The 23,698-nt window shown below is 42.5% G+C and overlaps 1 protein-coding gene across 5 annotated transcripts in view; it reads left to right on the top strand.

Moving 5' to 3' along the window:
• Positions 1-23,698, top strand: part of LOC311136598 (AF4/FMR2 family member 4-like) — a 42,154-nt gene that overhangs the window by 11,862 nt on the left and 6,594 nt on the right. For 3 of the 5 annotated variants that reach the window (XM_084170787.1, XM_084170786.1, XM_084170788.1), the window contains 13 exons: positions 6,592-6,718; positions 9,022-9,768; positions 9,918-9,962; positions 10,076-10,162; positions 12,470-12,503; positions 14,739-14,805; positions 15,023-15,121; positions 15,315-15,465; positions 15,657-16,529; positions 21,324-21,409; positions 21,515-21,767; positions 22,075-22,172; positions 22,465-22,528. In XM_084170787.1, coding sequence (XP_084026913.1) covers positions 6,596-6,718; positions 9,022-9,768; positions 9,918-9,962; positions 10,076-10,162; positions 12,470-12,503; positions 14,739-14,805; positions 15,023-15,121; positions 15,315-15,465; positions 15,657-16,529; positions 21,324-21,409; positions 21,515-21,767; positions 22,075-22,172; positions 22,465-22,528 — 2,727 coding nt within the window. In that variant the 5' untranslated portion in view covers positions 6,592-6,595. The remainder of the gene's footprint in view (positions 1-6,591; positions 6,719-9,021; positions 9,769-9,917; positions 9,963-10,075; positions 10,163-12,469; positions 12,504-14,738; positions 14,806-15,022; positions 15,122-15,314; positions 15,466-15,656; positions 16,530-21,323; positions 21,410-21,514; positions 21,768-22,074; positions 22,173-22,464; positions 22,529-23,698) is intronic. The other 2 variants (XM_084170790.1, XM_084170789.1) reach the window with 1 other exon arrangement.

The raw sequence follows: 23,698 nt of genomic DNA, 5'->3' as shown, positions 1-23,698 counted from the left end.
ATCTCCCTCGATCTGGGGCTCCACGCAAGATCTCACCCTGTGGGGTCAAAATGATCACAAGAACGGTGAGCAAAAATCCCAGAACCACACGGGGGGACCTAGTGAATGACCTGCAGAGAGCTGGGACCAAAGTAACAAAGCCTACCATCAGTAACACACTACTCCGCCAGGGACTCAAATCCTGCATTGCCAGACGTGTCCCCCTGCTTAAGCCAGTACATGTCCAGGCCCGTCTGAAGTTTGGGAGAATGTCATATGGTCAGATGAAACCAAAATATAACTTTTTGGTAAAAACTCAACTCATCGTGTTTGGAGGACAAAGAATGCTGAGTTGCATCCAAAGAACACCATACCTACTGTGAAGCATGGGGGTGGAAACTTCATGCTTTGGGGCTGTTTTTCTGCAAAGGGACCGGGACCAGGACGACTGATCCGTGTAAAGGAAAGAATGAATGGGGCCATGTATCGTGAGATTTTGAGTGAAAACCTCCTTCCATCAGCAAGGGCATTGAAGATGAAACGTGGCTGGGTCTTTTAGCATGACAATGATCCCAAACACACCTCCCGGGCAACGAAGGAGTGGCTTCGTAAGAAGCATTTCAAGGTCCTGGAGTGGCCTAGCCAGTCTCCAGATCTCAACCCCATAGAAAATCTTTGGAGGGAGTTGAAAATCCGTGTTGCCCAGCGACAGCCCCAAAACATCACTGCTCTAGAGGAGATCTGCATGGAGGAATGGGCCAAAATACCAGCAACAGTGTGTGAAGACTTACAGAAAACGTTTGACCTGTGTCTTGCCAACAAAGGGTATATAACAAAGTATTGAGAAACTTTTGTTATTGACCAAATACTTATTTTCCACCATAATTTGCAAATAAATTCATAAAAAATCCTACAATGTGATTTTCTGGATTTTTTTTCTCATTTTGTCTGTCATAGTTGACATGTACCTATGATGAAAATTACAGGCCTCTCTCATCTTTTTAAGTGGGAGAACTTGCACAATTGGTGGCTGACTAAATACTTTTTTCCCCACTGTATAAGTGAAGATATTAAATTAACTTGTGGTCATCTAAGGACGACTACTCTAGATGATGCATCATGAGTGAATAAAACTTTATTTAAAAAATTATTGGAGATTTTACAGGAACTTGAAAAAGTGTTACGTGATGAGAAACATGGCCAGTGTTTTTACGTAATAAATAATATATTTTAATGTAAACTTCAACTAGTATTAGGGTTAAGCGATGTCAACCTTTGTGTTATCGTGATTATCGACACATAAAAAATTGATAGACGATGCTATTGGCCAACAATTTAATGTAAAAACATTTTTGGGATAAAAGTAACAAACCCTGCTAAAATGACAGTTAGGCTATAGTGCGAAATCGAATGTAACTGGACGAATCATAACGAATGATAGTGTTAGTGTTGCAGGCAAATCTTTTCCAATATTCCTTTCTGGTGGAGGAGCTTCAGCATGGAGCAGGTTGGTGTCTGTCTATGTGGCTCGCTGTGATGGAGCAGTGACAGATTGATGTGGAACGGGCTGGGCTGTCTTACCATAGTGACATGATGGGCTGGATAGAAACAGTTTACCGTCTTCAGAACTGGATTATTTGCCTCATAATATAATGTAAAAATAAATAATATTGTTTGTTCTGTCTATCATTAAGCTGTGATTGAGAATAGCCTATGTCTAGGCTTATGCTATTGACTTTAATTCTTGTTATTTTTTAAAGCCACAACTTTAGGACAACACCTTCGTAGGCTAGAATATTTGGGAAATAAGCTACTTTTCAGTACTTTAACTCATCTTAAGGGTCCAATGCAGCCGTTTTTTTATCTCCATATCAAATAATTTCTCTGTAACAATTAAGTACCGTACTGTGATTTGTTGTCAATTAAAATGGTCAAAAAGAAACAAATTGTTTCTTAGCAAAGTGGAATATCTCAAGTAAGAATTTAGCTAGGCTTGTCTGGGAGTGGTCTAAGTGGGGAGGAGAACTGAAAACTAGCTGTTATTGGCAGAAAGGTTTGTAACTCTCTTATTGGTTTATTAACTAATTTACCTCATTGTGATGTCACCATGGAAGGCCAAAACTCCATCCCATGAAAATGGGCCTACATTTCAGGCGGTCTTTTCAAACCGCTCTTACACTAAAAGGGCATTATCATTTTCACAATTTAACAGTATTATTCCAACCTCATTGTGTGGAAATGTATGTAAAACAGGAATATCATGTTTTTAACTGCACTGACAGCTTTTATGATAGGCTTGAGGGATGTTCTCCAATGATGGATTGGGGGCAGAGTGAAAAAGTTTAGGTCCCACTGGGCTTAACCATCATCTGTCAAATCACGATACCGTCACAATCGACAATGGCTGTCAATCATCATCATCATCGATAGACGATGCTATCTTTATATTGCCCAGCCCTAACTAGTATAAGATTTTTATGCTTTATGGACAAACTACAGCAACATATTTAGTTTTATTCAAATAAGTGAGTTTATTTTTATTTTTTATAATTGTATAAAATAACCTGAGAATTTAATCTGGACGCATTTCGGTAATGAGAATTTGGGGTGGAAATGTTAAATGCATTTAAAATAAGACACTTTGGCATAATCTAGGCATCTTAGTCTTCAAGATGATACTGGATTGTTGCAGATGCATCATGGCTTTATAACTCAATTTGCTACTGCCATGGTTAGAACTTGTTTCATGAGAATCACCCAGTTGTTGTTTGGTAGCATTGTCTTCAGCTTTAGTAATGTAGATCAGAGCCAGCTGGTCGGGCATATGGCTACAGTACATTGTTCACAGCATAGGTCTAGTTTCAATTTATGCATGGTTGAGTCAAAGTTAGTGCTAGGCCTCATTCTAGTTTCACTTGTTTTGTTTAATGGCTCTGCAGTGGTCTACTGTTAACACTTGACTACCGGTATGTATGCACAGGTGCCATTGAAACCTTTAATAGATATGTTGTTGACACTCTCCCGATTTTCTCTAAAGGCGTCCGCATGCTTCCCATCCTAAACAGTTTGGAACAGTTTGTGCATATATTATGATGATATTTTGTGATTCCTTTTTTTATATAACTTTTTTTTTTTTGTATTCAGCAAGTTTTTTGGGAGGATGTTCGTGCACACACATTTTTTTCTTACGCCCCTTCGACAGTGATTGGTCAACAGTAGGGATGATTCAATAAAGTATTTGTTTATAAAGTATTTGTTAAACGAGACAACTCATTTTCAAGCAAAATTTTTCATTGAGAAATACTGCACCAAACATCTTAGTTAGATGTAAAATTACGTGACTAAGATCTCCTCGGCAAAAACTTCAATTAATGACAGATTTCTTGAGTTATCTTAGATTAATTCTGACTATTTTGAGGAAGTGTATACTGGCTACGGCATCTCAAAATGGTCAAACTGCGAAGCTCTTTTAAGGGAGTATGCGAGCACACCCTTCGGTTGGCCTAGCAACCGGCCGAACTGAAGCATGCTGACTCCTTAAGCCCCCACTTGCCTCATAATATACAGCAGATAATTAGAATGGGATGAATGGTGAGGGGAGCGTTTAGAGGGCCAGGACATAATACATTTGATCATTCAGCTTTGTTTAACTAAACAGCCCATTCACACATTTACTCAAGGCCCATCTCTAATGGTGTCATTTGCATCTACAAATACTAATGACAGCCCTCCCTCACCATCAGTTTCTGAATTATTTTAGTTAGGCTAGCCTACTTCTTATGTGAAGGTCTTTGGTAGGTTATTTTGTTTTCTTACATTTTGCCAATCTCCTGTTTCTCACTTTTTTATATGGTTGGCATATAAAAAAGCAGTTAAATGACGGTATCATACCAGTTATGACTTTGTCACTTCCTGTTCCTGACCTGTATAGTTAATGGAAGGTAGAAAACCATCTGCTTTCAGTGATGACTCAACCCTGTAGCTTATAGTGTATTGAGCAGTCAGGGAATTGCCATATGCCCTATGTAGCCTAGTCTAATCAGGAAACCGTTAAACAGCACAGATGTGCAGTGCCCTGTGTTTTGAGGGAAGGTGGGGGGACAGGCCAGGGTAACCTTACACTTTCAACACTCCTTAAATTTTTGTTATACCCTTCACAGCAACAGAAAGGGGTAGGTCTGTATGTCAAAGTGCTGGCATATATTTGAGGAACTACCAACTAACCTTTCGCTTCATGGAGATCTCTATTAATAGAACCCACTTTTCAGGTGTTGCCTGACCTCTTATGACATTGAGCACATTTCCCTCTTAGTACATATGCCTAGTTTTGTTTAGAAAATCATCTTGTTGACAGTTCACTATGAACAGTAGTTAGACCTATTCTGAATCGCTGTTCACTCTACAACATGGATGCCAATCACTAGAGATTGAATACAAAGGCAATGGCTTTGTTTTTGAAACCACAATAATAGAACTCATGATTAGAATGGCATATGTGTACACATTTTCTATATGATGTCTCCAGATGCTTGCAGTTAGGGCTGGGCGATATGGCCTACAAATCATATCTTGATTTTTTTCATACTTATGGGCAATTCACGATATATCTCGATAAATAAATAAAAAAGTTTTCTCTAAATAAGCTTTGTTGTACAATTAAAGGTTAAATACGCTGCATTTCAAACAGCCAGCAATAATCTAATGATTTCAGGGCGTGAAATTATACCTAGGCTAAATATAATCCTTCCACAACCATAAGACCCACTAATTATTTAATTATTTTATCAAAATAGTTTAACCTGCTTTTTTTTTAATAATCACTGATCTGGTTTCCAAGTCTGTCTATGAAAATGCATTTTTTGTTACAAATTTAACCAGAACCATGCTTAATGCACATTCACTTCTTGTAGCAGGCATTATAGAAAATTAACACGGGTCTCATAAACAATCCCTCAAGCACAAGCCCACATGCTAGTGAGTAGCCAGCTAATCTTTATAGGATCTTTTATATTTCAAGTTTAGCCAACTTGGATCTGTTTGCTAGCTAACAAGGTAGAACAGTTTAATTGTTATGAACAAACCCTTGTGTCCGTCTCTAACTGTTTGAACTGCGTGCTAGCCTGTCCACTTTGCTCAGATGTTGAAATCAAGTGGCCTACCTTATTTCTCAGAATGAGAACGAGTAGCCAATTCCTTATATAATTGTGTTTTATGCATATTGCACATTTATAAAACACACTAGACCGCTAGTATAACAGTCTTTGGCTAAAATGCTGCTAGCGGTACCTGGTACCCCAATGCCGCGTGCGACAAACTGAGCATACATTTTCCAGAATCAATGTTTGTTGATAAGCCCGTTTTAGTAGTGTCTGCTCTGCATGCAATTTGAGCAGTTGAGACATTTAAAAGGGAATGTTAGAAAGGTTAGCTTCTCTTTTACAGTAAAATAATGTCTCAATGTGTTTTGGTGTCCATATGACCGATTCTGTTGGACCAAACCTCAAATGCAAATAGCGAGTTGAAACTGCTTGTCAGAGAAGAAGTGATCTCTCATCTTTGTTGTGGCAGTGGGAGGGGTTTGGGGTGGGCGTGCGTGCGTGCGTGCATGCATGTAAACCGAGAGGAAGAGGCGACGCTAGAGGTTTTACTCTCGCCAAAATCTGTCCAAAATAAGCCCAATGCGTTTCTATGGGCTTATTTTGGACCTAAGCTTGTCACCTGCCTTCCCGCCTTTTGGACAATGACTCCCATTTGTTAGAGTTGAGACATGAGCATCTCATCATTATATACAGATCTCTGGTGTAAATGGGAAGGCGCACACAGCATAGGAGCATCAAAGGAGATGAGACCAAAAAGACAACATGAGAACAAGCAGACATGAATGCTCATAAAAATGAAAAAATAAAATAAACGTTTTCTTTACGTGATTCTTTCGATACAAGCATTTGGAATATCGCGCAAAAACGTACATTCAAATTAATTATATATATCGTCCAGCCCTACTTGCAGTGATTATTTACAAGCTGTTAGTAGAAATGATGTTGATGGTCCTGTTGGCAGATTGCCTCTAGGCCACATAGTGCCTAAAATCTTGTCACATGCCATCAGAAAAATTAGTGACTATATTACTATAAATTACACACTGTATTCATGAGATTGAGACAAAAACGACATGAAATTATGATTTGAGGTCTTGTTATTGGCTTGATAATTTTGAGGGTGGGATATGTACTGTAGAAAATTGGGTAGTTAGAAAGCAGTGAATAGGCCTACCTATTACTAGATAGCCTAGCTGTTCATATGCTTATTTCATTTATTCCATTGACTTAACTGTGTTATCTCTGTCCTGCAGTTTTTCCAACATATAGGCCTACCATAAAAATCAGTAGCTTTTGATCACCCATTGTAATAACGCTTTAGACTTGTGGGGGTGTGTAGATGTTCTTGTCCCTCCCTTTTTAAGCCATTGAAAAATGCCCTCCCCCTAAGTTGTTTTATCTTTTTTTTTTGTGTACTCTGCAGTATCACTTGGTGTTTTTTAATGTAGACCGAAGTATTTGGAAGCTGCTATTTTCTCTTCTCCACGCTTAGTGACTGTGTCTCTGTTGTTAGCAACATGAACCGTGAAGACCGGAATGTGCTCCGTATGAAAGAAAGAGAAAGGCGAAATCAAGAAATCCAGCAGGGAGGAGAGGCCTTTCCAGCTCACTCCCCTCTCTTTCCTGAACCTTATAAAGTTGTAAGTTTATTTTGTTATTCATTTTGTTTTGCTTCTGTCATTTAGTTACCTCTTAGAGTTTATACTTGTTTCTCCTATAAGTATTCCCATTATGCTATGATTGATTTGCAGGATTCATTGATAACTATTTTTTTAAACCAGAGAACTGCTTACGTGTTTTTATATCTGAACGGTGGCAGGGAGAGTTGGAGGTAAGTGCACTGTTTAGGGGAACTGTATTAGCTGCAGTTAATTTGGGCTCAGGTCTGTTGCTGGCTGCTCAGGAGGAATGTAAGGCCCAGGCCTCGAAAGCCGAGGTGTCATACCCGTCCTGCCCTCACTGCAGATTCAGTCTCACCTTCTGTCCCTTTATCTTATCTGGTCCTTCCTTAGTCCTCCTCACAATGAGCCTGAGGTAAGTGCATAACCTGCTATCCCCTTTTGTCCCATCAAATTGCTATATCATCGTGGGCAGTAAACAGCCCACAGGTAAAGGGGACCTGCATTCATATGCAGTCTTGATAACTGTAGGATGCGTGTATGGCACTGTCCCCTATCATATATAGCGGTTGAGAAGTAGACCTAACCCATATTGATGTTGATGCTTACCAGGCCCCTGTAGTCAAATAAACAACAGAAAATAGTTGGATTAGGGATACACATTTGCCATGAGCACTGATGTGGGCCAGAACCAGATCTACCACCCCACCAACTCGATTATACAGATTTCAGCCCTTGGCTCAGTTTAATCTTTGCCACTAACCAGATTTAAGCAGAGGTAAGTGACTCCTCTCTTAGCTAGAGGACCCATCAAAGGATGGTTTGGAACGTGTCCTGACAGGTAGCGAATGAAAAGGGGTGAAAGTTGAGTTCTACCTGGAAAGCCAAGTTGTCTCTTGCCCCCACGAAGTGAAAGGTAATCAGGGGGCTTTGATGAAGAATAGGACCCAGGGAAGGCACCCTCCCTCCACCATCCATAGACAGCCATGGCAGCCATGTTGTGTTCCGCAGCTCTCAGACCCCTGAGTTCTCTGTGTGTGTTTAGAGAAACCTTGTTTACTCATGCAGTTACAAAATACGTCATGTAATGTAGAAATGTGAAACATCAACTGGATAACTAAAACTCTATCTTCTCATCTGGGCAGTAGAATGCCTCTTTGTGATTAGTTTCCAGAGAGTTATGTAACATCAGTCTTGACCAATAGTATTCATAGTCCAGTAAAATGTGTTTACTATGCCCTCCTGTAAAGTCCATGGCTGTTATTTAAAGATACACTAAACAAAGCTGCCACTGAAGTTTTACAATTATAGCAGCGTGGTAACGTTTGTCCACTGGTTGCACAGAGGCAGTTCATCTTTCCCCAGTCAGAAAAGTTCTGATCTTAAGTGGCTTTTTGTATAATGACTCCAATATGCACTTCAGATGTATCTTTGTCAAGGCCTATGGCTTTTCCCTTTTTTTAGTATTGCTCTCCACATTACTGTTATCATATCATTTTGAAGTTCTCTCCTGATAACATTGTAAATGTAGTTTAAAACTGGTGCATGAATTGTAAAAGATAGGGGTAGATGTTACCTTTTTGCTCTGTTTGCTACCGAGAGCCCTTCCATCAAAGTGTAGGCCTTGCATGGTGGCACACTTATGCATTGTACACATACACAACACAACATATTGCAAGGCAAACCCAATTACTAGTGTGAATGGACTCTGATGGATTTTCTCTACTTTCCATCCAGACCAGCAAAGCTTTGTGTATCACGTATTCTACATTTCCTGCTACAGATAACGGATGGTTTCTTGCCCCACACGGGTATCTGTCAGAAATAATCCGTTTTGGGCCCCCATGTGAAATTGGATAGGCTACACACACTGTGGGTTACCTCTTGTCGTCTGTAGTGGTAGCCCCTCCGAGTGATTGATTAACCACTTTAGTGGAGCCATGGAAGGCCCTTATCTCCCCATGCAGATGGCGTCACTGGTCAGGAGGGGAGTTTGAATAAGCCAGTCGTCTCTCGTGTGATTAGTTGAGAGGGCCGCCCTCTCCTCAATATTGTTTCAACTTTAAGCTTTATATCAGAGGGCTAATAGTATAATTTTCCTAACAAAAAAAACATTGTCAATGTTTCTTTGATGTTATAAGAAACATTGAAGCCTCTTCTTTTTTTATTTTTTTTTATTCAGAAGTTTTCACCAGAATAAATTAAAGTTTGGATAGCATATTTCATTAATGTATTAGACTAAAAGCAATTAATTCAACTGCTGTCCTGAAGGTGACCCTCTGTTTCTTTCTCGTTCTCTCTTTTTCTGTCTTTGTCTTTCGCAGTCCAGCAAAGAAGATAAACTGTCCAGTCGTATCCAGAGTATGCTTGGAAACTACGACGAGATGAAGGAACCTATCGGAGACACAATTCCAAAACTCGGTGGCAAACCCTCAGGCTCGTCGTCCTCTGAGGAGAAGTCCGGCCAGTCTCTGTTTGGGGACCAGCGTGGCGGTGGTAGTGGCCAGAGCAGTAAATGGACTCCAGTAGGCCCAGCGGCCAGCACTTCGTCCTCCCAGTCCTCTAAGAGATCCAGCCTCCAGGGCAGCCACAGCGGTAGCAGGAGTAGCGGTAGCAGCAGCAGTAGCCAAAGACACGAGCGGGAACACAAGAAGTCCAGCAAGCATGGCTCAGAACACTCCAAGTCCCACACGTCCAGCCCAGCCAAGGGTTCCCTGAGCTCAAGTCACTCCCGGTCACTGGGTGCTGAGCACCACGGCAAGGAGCGCTACCGCTCCAAGTCCCCGCGCGAGCGCGAGGCCAACTGGGACTCCCCGTCGCGTGTGCACACATCTTTCCCCAGCGGCCCGCACTCCAGCCAGGCCTTCCCCCCTTCGCTCATGTCCAAGCCCAGCTCCATGCTGCAGAAGCCTACAGCCTACGTGCGCCCCATGGATGGGCAGGAGACGGTGGAGCCCAAGACCTCGTCAGAGATGTACAGCGGCCAGTCCCACAGCAGCACCATGGGGGAGATGAAGTCCAACGGCAAGGCGTCGCTCTCCAAGCTCAAGATCCCCTCGCAGCCTGTTGAGGTAAAACCACAGAACTAGAATTCTAGAAATTCTATAGAATAAAACTCAAAGACTTAGTCACTAACAAGATGAAAGATGACACACTAACATTTGTTGTTTATGAGCCTTTTTTCTTCTTCTAACAATGGTACAATCGTTGATATTTGTAGGGTCCAATGACTGGGGATGCGAATTGTGTTGATGAGATTTTAAAGGTAAGTAAGTTTTTTTTTCAGAGGATCAAGTAAGCTGAGTAAGAAACTTTTTTTTTTTTTCTTCCAGTCATTGAGGTCTTACTCAACTTCACTTTTTCCATTTTTCCCTCCAGGAAATGACTCAGTCCTGGCCCCCTCCGTTGACAGCCATTCACACCCCCTGCAAAACGGAGCCTTCAAAGTTTCCATTCCCCTCCAAGGTCAGACAGCAGAGAAGGCCTTAGTGACGTACAGAGGCTGAGCATAATGAAATAAAAGAATTTCCATCTCTTGCAAAGTCATGTTTTCAGCCGGCACTATTTTTAGATTAGTCATTGGTACAATAAGATGCAATTTCTTTTATGGATGTCTGAATAGCATTTGTTAGGCCTACATAGTGTTAGGCCTACATTTGGCCTACATAGTGTTAGGCCTACATTTGTTAGGCCTACACCTACTAATAGTGAAGACATCAAAACTATGAAATAACACATGGAATCATGTAGTAACCAAAAAAGCGTTAAACAAATCAAAATATATTTGATATTTCAGATTCTTCAAAGTAGCCACCCTTTGCCTTGATGACAGCTTTGCACACTCTTGGCATTCTCTCAACCAGCTTCATGAGGAATGCTTTTCCAACAGTCTTGAAGGAGTTCCCACATGGGGCTCCCAAGTGGCGCAGCGGTCTAAGACACTGCATCTCAGTGCTAGAGGCGTCACTACAGACCCTGGTTCGATTCCAGGCTGTATCACAATCCGGCCGTGATTGGGAGTCCCATAGGGCGGCGCACGATTGGCCCAGCATCGTCCGGGTTTGGCCTGGGTAGGCCGTCATTGTAAAAAATAATTTGTTCTTAACTGACTTGCCTAGTTAAATAAAAGTTACATTTAAATAAAAATTTTTAACATATGCTGAGCACTTGTTGGCTGCTTTTCCTTCACTCTGCGGTCCAACTCATCCCAAACCATCTCAATTGGGTTGAGGTCGGGTGATTGTGGAGGCCAGGTCATCTGATGCAGCACTCAATCACTCTCCTTCTTGGTCAAATAGCCCTTACACAGCCTGGAGGTGTGTTTTGAGTCATTGTCCTGTTGAAAAACAAATGTTAGTCCCACTAAGCGCAAACCAGATGGGATGGCGTATCGCTGCAGAATGCTGTGGTAGCAATGCTGGTTAAGTGTGCCTTGAATTCTAAATAAATTACTGACAGTGTCACCAGCAAAGCACCCCCACACCATCACACCACCTCCTCCATGCTTTACGGTGGGAACCACATATGCGGAAATCATCAGTTCACCTACTCTGCGTCTCACAAAGACACGGTGGTTGGAACCAAAAATCTCAAATTTGGACTCCTCAGACCAAAGGACAGATTTCCACTGGTCAAATGTCCATTGCTCGTGTTTCTTGGACCGAGCAAGTCTCTTCTTCTTATTGGTGTCCTTTAGTAGTAGTTTCTTTGCAGCAATTTGACCATGGCCTGATTCACGCAGTCTACTCTGAACAGTTGATGTTGAGATGTCTGTTACTTGAACTCTGTGAAGGCTGCAATCTGAGGTGCAGATAACTAATGAACTTATCCTCTGCAGCAGAGGTAACTCTGGGTCTTCATTTCTTGTGGTGGTCCTCATGAGAGCCAGTTTCATCATAGCTCTTGATGGATTTTGTGACTGCACTTGAAGAAACTTTCAAAGTACTTGAAATGTTCCGTATTGACTGACCTTCATGTCTTAAAGTAATGATGGACTGTTGTTTCTCTTTGCTTATTTGAGCTGTTCTTACCATTATATGGACTTAGTATTTTACCAAATAGGGCTATCTTCTGTATACCACCCCTACCTTGTCACAACACAACTGATTGGCTCAAACGCATTAAGAAGGAAAGTAATTCCACAAATTAACTTAACAAGGCACACCTGTTAATTGAAATGCATTCCAGGTGACTACCTCAGTTGGTAGAGCATGGCGCTTGCAACGTCAGGGTTGTGGGTTCGTTTCCCACGGGGGGCCAGTATGAAAAATGTATGCACTCACTAAATGTAAGTCGCTCTGGATAAGAGCGTCTGCTAAATGACTAAAATGTACCTCATGAAGCTGGTTGAGAGAATGCCCAGAGTGTGCAAAGCTGTCATCAAGGCAAAGGGTGGCTACTTTGAAGAATCTAAAATCTCAAATATATTTTGATTTGTTTAACACTTTTTTTGGTTACTACATCATTCCATATGTGTTATTTCATAGTTTTGATGTCTTCACTATTATTCTACAATGTAGAAAATAGTAAAAATAAAGAAAAACCCTGGAATGAGTAGGTGTGTCCAAACTTTTGACTGGTACTGTATGTGTGAATAGTACATGTAATAAGCAATATGTATTTTCTTTGAAATAATAGAAGAAAATGCCATATAGTTGAACACTACCATAATCAATAAGCAGCTGTTTTGTAATATAATGAGCAGTGTGGTTGAACTTATAAGGGCATGTAATGTCTCTGTATAAACAAACGTTATCTTGACTATCTTTTTAGGACACTCAGCACGCAAGTTTTCCAGGTGCACACAGTAAGTATTTCCCAGCACTTTACGTTCAACATACACTACCGTTCAAAAGTTTGGGGTCACTTAGAAATGTCCTTGTTTTCCATGAAAACATACATGAAATGAGTTTGAATAGGACATACAGTGGGGAGAACAAGTATTTGATACACTGCTGATTTTGCAGGTTTTCCTACTTACAAAGCATGTAGAGGTCTGTCATTTTTATCATAGGTACACTTCAACTGTGAGAGACGGAATCTAAAACAAAAATCCAGATAATCACATTGTATGATTTTTAAGTAATTAATTTGCATTTTATTGCATGACATAAGTATTTGATACATCAGAAAAGCAGAACTTAATATTTGATACAGAAACCTTTGTTTGCAATTACAGAGATCATATGTTTCCTGTAGGTCTTGACCAGGTTTGCACACACTGCAGCAGGGATTTTGGCCCACTCCTCCATACAGACCTTCTCCAGATCCTTCAGGTTTCGGAGCTGTCGCTGGGCAATACAGACTTTCAGCTCCCTCCAAAGATGTTCTATTGGGTTCAGATCTGGAGACTGGCTAGGCCACTCCAGGACCTTGAGATGCTTCTTATGGAGCCACTCCTTAGTTGCCCTGGCTGTGTGTTTCGGGTCATTGTCATGCTGGAAGACCCAGCCACGACCCATCTTAGAAATAATTATTTTTAATAGAAATAATAATTGTGTCCTTCAAACTTTGCTTTCATCAAAGAATCCTCCATTTGCAGCAATAATAATTGTGTCCTTCAAACTTTGCTTTCATCAAAGAATCCTCCATTTGCAGCAATTACAGCCTCTCAGACCTTTGTCATTCTAGTTGTCAATTTGTTGAGGTAATCTGAAGAGATTTCACCCCATGCTTCCTGAAGCACCTCCCACAAGTTGGATTGGCTTGATGGGCATTTCTTACAGTCAAACTGCTCCCACAACAGCTCAATAGGGTTGAGATCCGGTGACTGTGCTGGCCACTCTATTATAGACAGAATACCAGCTGACTGCTTCTTCCCTAAATAGTTCTTGCATCGTTTGGAGCTGTGCTTTGGGTCATTGTCCTGTTGTAGGAGGAAATTGTCTCCAATCAAGTGCCGTCCACAGGGTATGGCATGGCGTTGCAAAATGGAGTGATAGCCTTCCTTCTTCAAGATCCCTTTTACCCTGTATAAATCTCCCACTTTACCACCACCAAAGCACCCGCAGACCATCACATTGCCTCCACCATGCTTGACAGATGGCATCAAGCACTCCTCCAGCATCTTTTCATTTGGTCTGCGTCTCACAAATGTTCTTTGGGATCCGAACACCTCAAACTTCAATTTGTCTGTCCATAACACTTTTTTCCAATCTTCCTCTGTCCAGTGTCTGTTCTTTTGCCCATCTTAATCTTTTATTTTTGTTGGCCAGTCTGAGATATGGCTTTTTCTTCGCAACTCTGCCTAGAAAGTCAGCATCCTGGAGTTGCCTCTTCACTGTTGACGTTGAGACTGGTGTTTTGCGGGTACTATTTAATGAAGCTGCCAGTGTGAGGCGTCTGTTTCTCAAACTAGACACTAATGTATTTGTCCTCTTGCTCAGTTGTGCACCGGGGCCTCCCACTCCTCTTTCTATTCTGGTTAGAGCCAGTTTGCGCTGTTCTGTGAAGGAAGTAGTACACAGCGTTTTACGAGATCTTCAGTTTCTTGGCAATTTCTCGCATGGAATAGCCTTCATTTCTCAGAAAAAGAATAGACTGACGAGTTTCAGAAGAAAGTTATTCGTTGCTGGCCATTTTGAGCCTGTAATCGAACCCACAATTGCTGATTCTCCAGATACTCAACTAGTCTCAAAAGGCCAGTTTTATTGCTTCTTTAATCAGCACAACATTTTTCAGCTGTGCTAACATAATTGCAAAAGGGTTTTCCTAATGATCAATTAGCCTTTTTAAAATGATCAACTTGGATTAGCAAACACAACGTGCCAACACAGGACTGATGGTTGCTGATAATGGGCCTCTGTAGATATTCCATAAAAAATCTGCCGTTTCCAGCTACAATAGCCATTTACAACATTAACAATGTCTACACTGTATTTCTGATCAATTTGATGTTATTTTCTGTCGAAAACAAGGACATTTCTAAGTGACCCCAAACTTTTGAACAGTAGTCTCAAACATCTTGAACCTCTGGATACAGGCTGATTTCACCATTGTCATAATGGTAATGAGTTCTCCTCTCACCCTTCCTCACCTCCAGAGAGACCAACCAAGACGTCGAGCAGTCACCAGTCCAAGGCAGCACCATGCGATGGAGATCAGGCCAAGTGAGTGTCCCTCCCCTTCACCCTGTAAATCTCTAAGAACATTATGGCTAGCAGCCAGCTGCTTTATGATCGTGACAGACAGTTGACACAGTATCTCCAAACATTGAGGGACACAGAATAGGAGCCACATTGCTTAGTTCTCCCCATAGTTGTTTGTGTGGTAATGAAGCCATATGTGGTGTTAATGTGTAACGTCCACGGCCTTGTAATGTTCCAGTAATGTTTTGCTGGAAGATGACCTGAAGCTCAGCAGTGATGAGGACAGTGATGGAGAACAGGACTCGGCCAAAAACACCTCCAGAAACGCATCAGCAAGGTAGTGGCCTTACTGGTCTCTGACAGACTCATTGGAGCTGAAGTTCTTGATACGATTCACCCCCCTCAGAACTGAAACGAAATGCTATAAGAATAGCTAGCTATTTCCATGTGTAACTACTAACTGATGATACCTTCACATGAATGGCCCCAGACTACTGTCCACTAACTTACTACATATCCCTGTCCAACAGTAACAACAGTAATAACAGCGAGGCAGCACACTCGCGGGACGACTCCAGCAGTCACAGTGGCTCAGAGAGCAGTTCGGGGTCGGACAGCGAGAGCGAGAGCAGCTCCACAGACAGCGAGGCCAACGAGCCCCCTCGCCCGGCATCACCAGAGGTAGGCCTAGTTACACATTTGACCTCTCTTCCTTTTGACCTATCATCTTCTGGACCAGCTATTACATTATTGTATTATAACCAAGGGTTGTCACTTGTCAGTACCGTTTACCTTCTTGCACCTGACCTGATAAGGCATGCAGAATATGGTGTAGTAGATCCTAGTCCCAATTTCTACACTTCTCCCTACAGCCTGAACCAGCCACAGCCAATAAATGGCAGTTGGACAACTGGTTCAAGAAAGCCAAGCAGTTCTCCCCGGCCTCCCCAGTGGACAATAATGTACCCACCAAGTACAAGAAGGAGGGGCGGGACCAGAGCTCAGGCCGGGGCTACAGCGGGCAGGGCGGGTCTAAAGACTCAGGGGCGCCGACACCTAGCAGGGACCTGAGGGCAGCACAGAAGGGCTCAGAGAGCGGCCGTGGCCGGCAGAAATCTCCCGCTCAGAGCGAGGGTGGCCCGGGCCAGCGCAGAACAGTGGGTAAAAAACAGCCCAAAAAGTCTGAGAAGCCCCCGGTGGTGGAGGAGCCTAAGGGGGGGCTGAGGGTTGAGAGTGAACCCGCTCCGGAGATCCCTCCCCATCGGCCCAAGGCCGCCACCAAGGGCTCCCGCAAACCAAACATCAAGAAGGAGCCCAAGTCCTCGTCCATACCGGCCGTGGACAAGCGCAAGAGCAAGGCGCTCACTAAGACTTCCCAGAAGTCCCGGGAGTTTGTGGACACGGACGACTCCTCCTCGGAATCGGAGGAGAATGACAGCATTCCCTCATCGTCTCAGACCCCCAAGTACACAGAGAGCATCAGGACTCCAGTGTGTGTGTTCTCTCCTATGGAAGAGAAGGAGCTGCTCTCTCCTCTCAGCGACCCGGACGACCGCTTTCCCGTCAGGCAGCAGCAGGTGCTCATGGTGAAGATCGACCTTAGCCTGCTCTCCCGTGTTCCTGGACGGCCCTACAAAGACCTGCTAGAGCCCAAAGTAGAGAGGGACTGCTCCCTGGACAGAGACAAGGACTTCCAGAAGCAGCCCTCTGAGAAGAGCTCCGGTAAGGGCAAGAGGAAACACAAGGTATGGCCTGCCACAGCACACTGCTATTCATTGGATGTTAGGACTTGACTTTGTTTTACTATGCAAATTGGTGAAAAAGATTGCTATGACAAGGTCTGTTAAAGGTTCAATCCAGCTGTTTTTATCTCAATATCAAATCATTTCTGGGTAACCATTAGGGTGTTTTCACATATAGTCCTCTTTTTAAAGAGGACTGAGATCGGATCTTTTATAGTGAACTCTGGGTTAGAAAAAAAAAAGCCAAAGAACTCTGTTCTCTTTGTATTCACACTGCCCTTGCATTTGAATGAGGACTCAACGCTTTTGCCAGTTGACTTCAACTATTTTGTGGTCTGATTATGGTTTGCATTGACATTGCTATGTTTAGAAAGGAACCAATTCACTTTTCCAACATTCACGCAATGCACTCTGGGTTTTCACAAAGTGCAGGACAAACCCTTCCATCAGAACGTGTTATCAGACAGCTAGTGGTACCTGCTTACATTTTGGAAGCTAATACACTACAACATCTCATTCCAAAATCATGGGCATTAATATGGAGTTGGTCCCCCCCCCCTTGCTGCTATAACAGCCTCCACTCTTCTGGGAAGGCTTTCCACTTGATGTTGGAACATTGCTGCGGCGACTTGCTTCCATTCATCCACGAGCATTAGTGAGGTCAGACACTGATGTTGGGCGATTAGGACTGGCTCGCAGTTGGCTTTCCAATTAATTCCAAAGGTGTTCGATGGGGTTGAGGTCAGGGCTCTGTGCAGGCCAGTCAAGTTCTTCCACACCGATCTCGACAAACCATTTCTGTATGGACCTCGCTTTGTGCACAGCGTGGGGCATTGTCATGCTGAAACAGGAAAGGACCTTCCCCAAACTGTTGCCACAAAGTTGGAAGCACAGAATCGGGCTGGAACTAAGGGGCCTAGCCCGAACCATGAAAAACAGCCCCAGACCATTATTCCTCCTCCACCAAACTTTATAGTTGGCACTGTGCATAGGGGCAGGTAGCTTTCTCCTGGCATCTGCCAAACCCAGATTCATCCGTCGGACTGGCATGGTGAAGCGTGATTCATCACTCCAGAGAACGCGTTTCCACTGCTCCAGAGTCCAATGGCGGTGAGCTTTACACCACTCCAGCCGACACTTGGCATTGCGCATGGTGATCTTAGACTTGTGTGTGGCTGCTCGGCCATGGAAACCCATTTCATGAAGCTCCCGACGAACAGTTCTTGTGCTGACGTTGCTTCCAGAGGCAGTTTGGAACTCGGTACTGCGTGTTGCAACCGAGGACAGGCAATTTTTACACGCTTCAGCACTCGGCGGTCCCGTTCTGTGAGCTTGTGTGGCCTACCACTTCGCGGCTGAGCCGTCGTTGCTCCTAGACGTTTCCACTTCACAATAACAGCACTTACAGTTGACCGGGGCAGCCCTAACATGGCAGAAATTTGACGAACTGACTTGTTGGAAAGGTGGCATCCTATGACGGTGCCACGTTGAAAGTGACTGAGCTCTTCAGTAAGGCCAATGTTTGTCTATGGGGATTGCACGGCTGTGTGCTTGATTTTATACACCTGTCAGCAACGGGTGTGGCTGAAATAGCCGAATCCACTAACTTGAAGGGGTGTCCACATACTTTTGTGTGTATATATAGTGTAGATTGCATTTAGTTAAAGGGACATTTCAAACATTTTCTACTTCATTTTCATCATCTCCAGCAAATGGCGCGTTTCTATGTTTTGTAGTAAAGAAAGAGTAATATGAGCATTTCCAAACAGTGTGCATCATGTGATTATACCAATTATGAGTAGGCATTGCCTACTAATTGTCTATTAATTGGTTGATGATGTCATTGGAAACACTTCTCTTCCTGTATCTTTTTTACTACAAAACATAACGTGCCATTTTCACATGTTGATGTTGGGGTGGTGCTGGAAATGATGAATCTGAGGTAGCATTTTTTTTTTTTTTTATCCTTTAAAGCGGCAATATGTAACTTTTTGGGCGACCCTACCAAATTCACATAGAAATGTGAGTTATAGATCTGTCATTCTCATTGAAAGCAAGTATAAGAAGCGGTAGATCTGTTCTATGTGCGCTATTTCTATGCTTCCCGTTAAGTTTAGTTATTGTGTCTTTTACTTTAGGTTTTGTACAGCGTTGAACAGTTGAAAATACAAAATTTTTGGTTATGGAAAATATATTTCACAGCGGTTTAGATGGTAAAATGATGATCTATACTACACTTGCTTGTTTTGTCACACAAACTGAAATTAGGCAAACTATTAGAATTTTAGCAAACTGGAAATGGCAGAGCGATTTCTGCACCTTGATTTTGTACCCTATGTTGTGATTCTCACCAAATATGTTCTCTCCTCAAACTATTAAAATCGAATAAACCGTTTATGAAGCTCTCTTAGCCTATAGATCACATATTGCAAACAAATAATCTGAACATCGTGCCAGTACAAAACATATTTTAGAATTTCTGTGCATCCTTGAAAATTGCTAATCTTTATCCAAAAACTGCATTATTTTTTTTTTCACGAACCTGCACATCATCATCTTCTCTCCTTCGTGGCACCAATGTCAGGGGTTATGGCAGGGGAGTTGCAGTAGTCTAGTGTGTGGTGCAGGAATAATGACAAGGGAACCTGGTGTGCTTTGTGTTCACATTGCCCTAAAAAAGGGAACCGGACCGTGGAATTCAAGCGAACCAAACTCAGACCACCTCTCGAGATGGTCTCAGTTCGCTTCAAGGGCTCTTTTGAGGGGTCTGAGTTATTTTGGAGTGTTCACACTGCACAATAAATTAAGCGAACCGCACTGAGTTCAGAAAAATTTGCTGGAAGGGACCAAGTATAAAAACACCCTTAGGTACCTTACTGTGATTGTTTCTTTTTGACCATTTTAATTGAAAACAAAAATAGCTTCTTAGCAAAGACCAATTTCTCAAGCAATAATTTTCTAGGACTGTCTGGGAGTGGTCTGAGTGGGGAGAGGAAAACTGAAATAGGATAGGAAATATAGCTAAATGAATAGGAAATGTAGTCATTGACAAGGTTAGAAATAATGATTTTTAATTGAAATAATAATTGTGTCCTTCAAACTTTGCTTTCGTCAAAGAATCCTCAATTTGCAGCAATTAAAGCCTTGTAGACAGCCTTCACCCCATGCTTCCTGAAGCACCTCCCACAAGTTGGATTGGCTTGATGGGCACTTCTTACATACCATACGGTCAAGCTGCTCCCACAACAGCTCAATAGGGTTGAGATCTGGTGACTGTCCTGGCCACTCCCTTATAGACAGAATTCTTCCCTAAATAGTTATTGCATAGTTTGGAGCTGTGCTTTGGGTCATTGTCCTGTTGTAGGAGGAAATTGGCTCCAATCTAGCACCGTCCACAGGGTATGGCATGGCGTTGGAGTGATAGCCTTCCTTCTTCAAGATCCCTTTTACCCTGTACAAATCTCCCACTTTACCACCACCAAAGCACCTGCAGACCATCACATTGCCTCCACCATGCTTGACAGATGACATCAAGCACTCCTCCAGCATCTTTTCATTTGGTCTGCGTCTCACAAATGTTCTTCTTTGGGATCCGAACACCTCAAACTTCGATTTGTCTGTCCATAACACTTTTTTCCAATCTTCCTCTGTCCAGTGTCTGTTCTTTTGCCCATCTTAATCTTTTATTTTTATTGGCCAGTCTGAGATATGGCTTTTTCGTTGCAACTCTGCCTAGAAAGTCAGCATCCCGGAGTCGCCTCTTCACTGTTGACGTTGAGACTGGTGTTTTGCGGGTACTATTTAATGAAGCTGCCAGTTGAGGACCTGTGAGGCATCTGTTTCTCAAACTAGACACTCTAATGTATTTGTCCTCTTGCTCAGTTGTGCACCCGAGGCCTCCCACTCCTCTTTCTATTCTGCTTAGAGCCAGTTTGCGCTGTTCTGTGACGGGAGTAGTACACAGTGTTGTACGAGATCTTCAGTTTCTTGGCAGTTTCTCGCATGGAATAGCCTTAATTTCTCAGAACAAGAATAGACTGACGAGTTTCAGAAGAAAGTTATTTGTTTCTGGCCATTTTGAGCCTGTAATCAAACCCACAATTGCTGATGCTCCAGATACTCAACTAGTCTCAAGAAGGCCAGTTTTATTGCTTTTTCAATCAGCACAACAGTTTTCAGCTGTGCTAACATAATTGCAAAAGGGTTTTGTAATGATCAATTAGCCTTTTAAAATGATCAACTTGGATTAGAAAACACAACATGCCACTTTGGAACACAGGACTGATGGTTGCTGATAATGGGCCTATGTACGCCTATGTAGATATTCCATAAAAAATCAGCCGTTTCTACCTACAATAGCCATTTACAACGTTAACAATGTCTACACTGTATTTCTGATCAATTTGATGTTATTTTAATGGACAAAAAAATTGCTTTTCTATCGAAAACAAGGACATTTCTAAGTGACCCCAAACCTTTGAACGGTAGTGTATATTTTCTTATACTTCAAGGGCTCTTAAAATTCTGAATCAAATGGCAAAATGAACCTTGGTATGACCTTCTTAAAACAATTCCTCCCCTCCCCCGGCTTAGATAGGGCTTAGACTCGTATGGGTTATGCTTGAATGTCAATTTGTTTTGGCCATCTTCCAAATGTTTATGAGCTGCAGTTTAGAATGATGTGATATTTCATGTTCAGTTGATACCCAGTCAAATACCAAGGACCCTATTCCTTTCAAGCCTTTCAAATGCACCCACAATAAATCATCCTTTTCCCTCCCCTGTTATTCACCTTAGAATGATGACGAGAGCGCCAAGCCTGATAGCAAGAAGTCCAGACTTGAAGACAAATCCTCATCTCATCACAAAAACAGCAGCAAAGAGTGAGTGACTTTTTATTCAAACCATACCATCACATGCTTAATTTCCGCAACCCAACATCAACATTGTGAACATGGAATGCTAACATTGAAAACCACCCACACCAGGTCTAAGAGGGCCATGGAGGCCAAGGTGAAGGAGGAGCCGGTGCCCTCTCCCTCCATATCAGGGTCAGGAGGGCTGCAGAGGACGCCCAAGGCGGAGCACCAGAGCCGCAAGCGGACGGTCAGCCAGTCGTCCACCTCCCTGTCCAGCGGAGCCAGCAGCGGCAAGGAGGGAGGCCACAGCACCAAGAGCAGCTCCACCTCCAAACACAGGAAGGGCGAGGACAAGCAGGGCAGGAGCAGCCGGGAGGGCAAGGTGTGTCAGTCTAGCTGCCTGCCTGTCCGTCTATGTTGGCTGCACACTGTCATGCTCTACTTATGACACCATTTTATCCAAACTCATACACACACTACTAGGGTGCCCTTTACCAGCTGCACTGAGTATTATTTTGGCTCAAGTGTCACACAATGTCCACCCACTGCAAATACATTTGGGAAGGACACAAATATAACATTTGTAGCTCACCACTTTCACCACTGCATGATTTTGTTATTCCCATCATATCGTCACATAAAATAGCCCACGTAGGAATAGGATTATAAACTTTGTTGTCTCTCCGCAGGAGAAATCCTCAAAGGGCTCTGATAACAAGCTTGCTGTGCCACCGCTCTCCTCGGATGGTTCAAAGTCCCTGAGATCAAAACTGCTGTTTGAGGACAGGTAAGAAGAGCCTCCTCTCCACTGTGGATAACCCACTGCCAGTCAGCATGTAGAGCTGCAGGGATAGGGTTGCATTTGATGTAAAGCCCCTGGGATATGGGGAATTGATGAGCCAGTTTGAAACAGAGATGACATACATTTCCATTTTAAAGGCTCAGTGGGAAGGGTCCGTCCACTTGCTGTGGCGAAGAAACCTTGCACATAGTTGTTTGGAGAGTATTGGGAACATTTGTATGCTCTTTTTCAAAGTTTGGGTGTACAGGAAATGAATGCAATAACTGTTCTGTTTCAGGGTTCACTCTGCTGATCACTACTTACAAGAGGCCAAGAAACTGAAACACAATGCAGATGCACTGGTAAGAAACGGTTGTGTTGGCTCTTATGTGAAACCAAGAGCATGTAGGGGCGAACACGCTTTGGTGATCATTTTATTTCCTTATATTATAATATACATTTTACTAAGACAAATATGATTATTCATGTTCTGAATTGTTCAGTGGGTTCTTTCTCTAACATATCATTAGCATTATATCCAAAAAGTCGAATTTCGTAACCTAATACTCTGACATGGCAGTAACAACTTTTGAGGATTTGACATTTTGTGGTAGTCATCTTCAACGTTGTTTCTGTGGGTCCCAAAAAGCAAAATTAGCATGACACGAGCTGAATTAAACGTAAAAGGCTTTGAAAATAAAACGCTTGGTATACGCTCAGTGCTCCGTTGACATTTCAGAGATATGCTTGTTTTTGTGAGAGATTTCTGAAAAATAACAGTAATTTTGAATTAATATTAAAAGCGTAATACTAAAAATGACGTCTCAAAATTGATATCCATCTTACCTCTATTGTTTTCTGTCCTGCGAATGGGAGAAGAAAGATGACGAGTTCAACAGAAAGTGAGCCTGTCAGGTAGCCAGTAGCCCAGAATCCAGCCTAGCTGACACAATGCAATTTTCATGATTTTTGACCACTTATTTTCTCTGGCCTACATTTGCTTTAGTCACCCTGATAAGTAATGGCACCCACCTGGTGTCCCAGGTCCAAGTCAGTTCCTGATTAGAGGAAAATAATGAAAAAAAGCAGTGGAACTGGCTTCGAGATCCAGAGTTGAATATGAGGGCTAGAGTATGACAACTGTTTTGCACGAAAAGCTAGGGAATTGAGTCATTATTTTGGACACACTCTGGAATTTAACAGTTTTCAATGGTTTAACTGTTCAGTGCTTTTGCATAATCTTTTTGGGTCCTCTGGCCACTGAAAGTGGAGCAGCTCGATGAGCTATAATTGTCCACACTTGGTATCAATAATTCACCTGGGGATAATCATCAGATAGTATATCTCACTGTTCTTATTGGGAGACTGGACGCTGTCTAGCCCTATTCTGCAGTATCCAGGGAACCCATAAAATATTTTTATTAGAAATCTACATAATACTCATATTTTAAGTCTGCCATGTTTATTTGAACATTGCTTTCACCACAAGCATTGGTCATGAAGCATTCCCCTTGTTACTAACTGTCTACTAA

Source organism: Coregonus lavaretus (assembly GCF_964263955.1).
Source record: "Coregonus lavaretus genome assembly, chromosome: 10".
NCBI classification, from domain to species: Eukaryota; Metazoa; Chordata; class Actinopteri; order Salmoniformes; family Salmonidae; genus Coregonus; species Coregonus lavaretus.
Note: the sequence above shows the minus strand (reverse complement) of the source record. Positions and strands in the feature narration are given on the sequence as shown.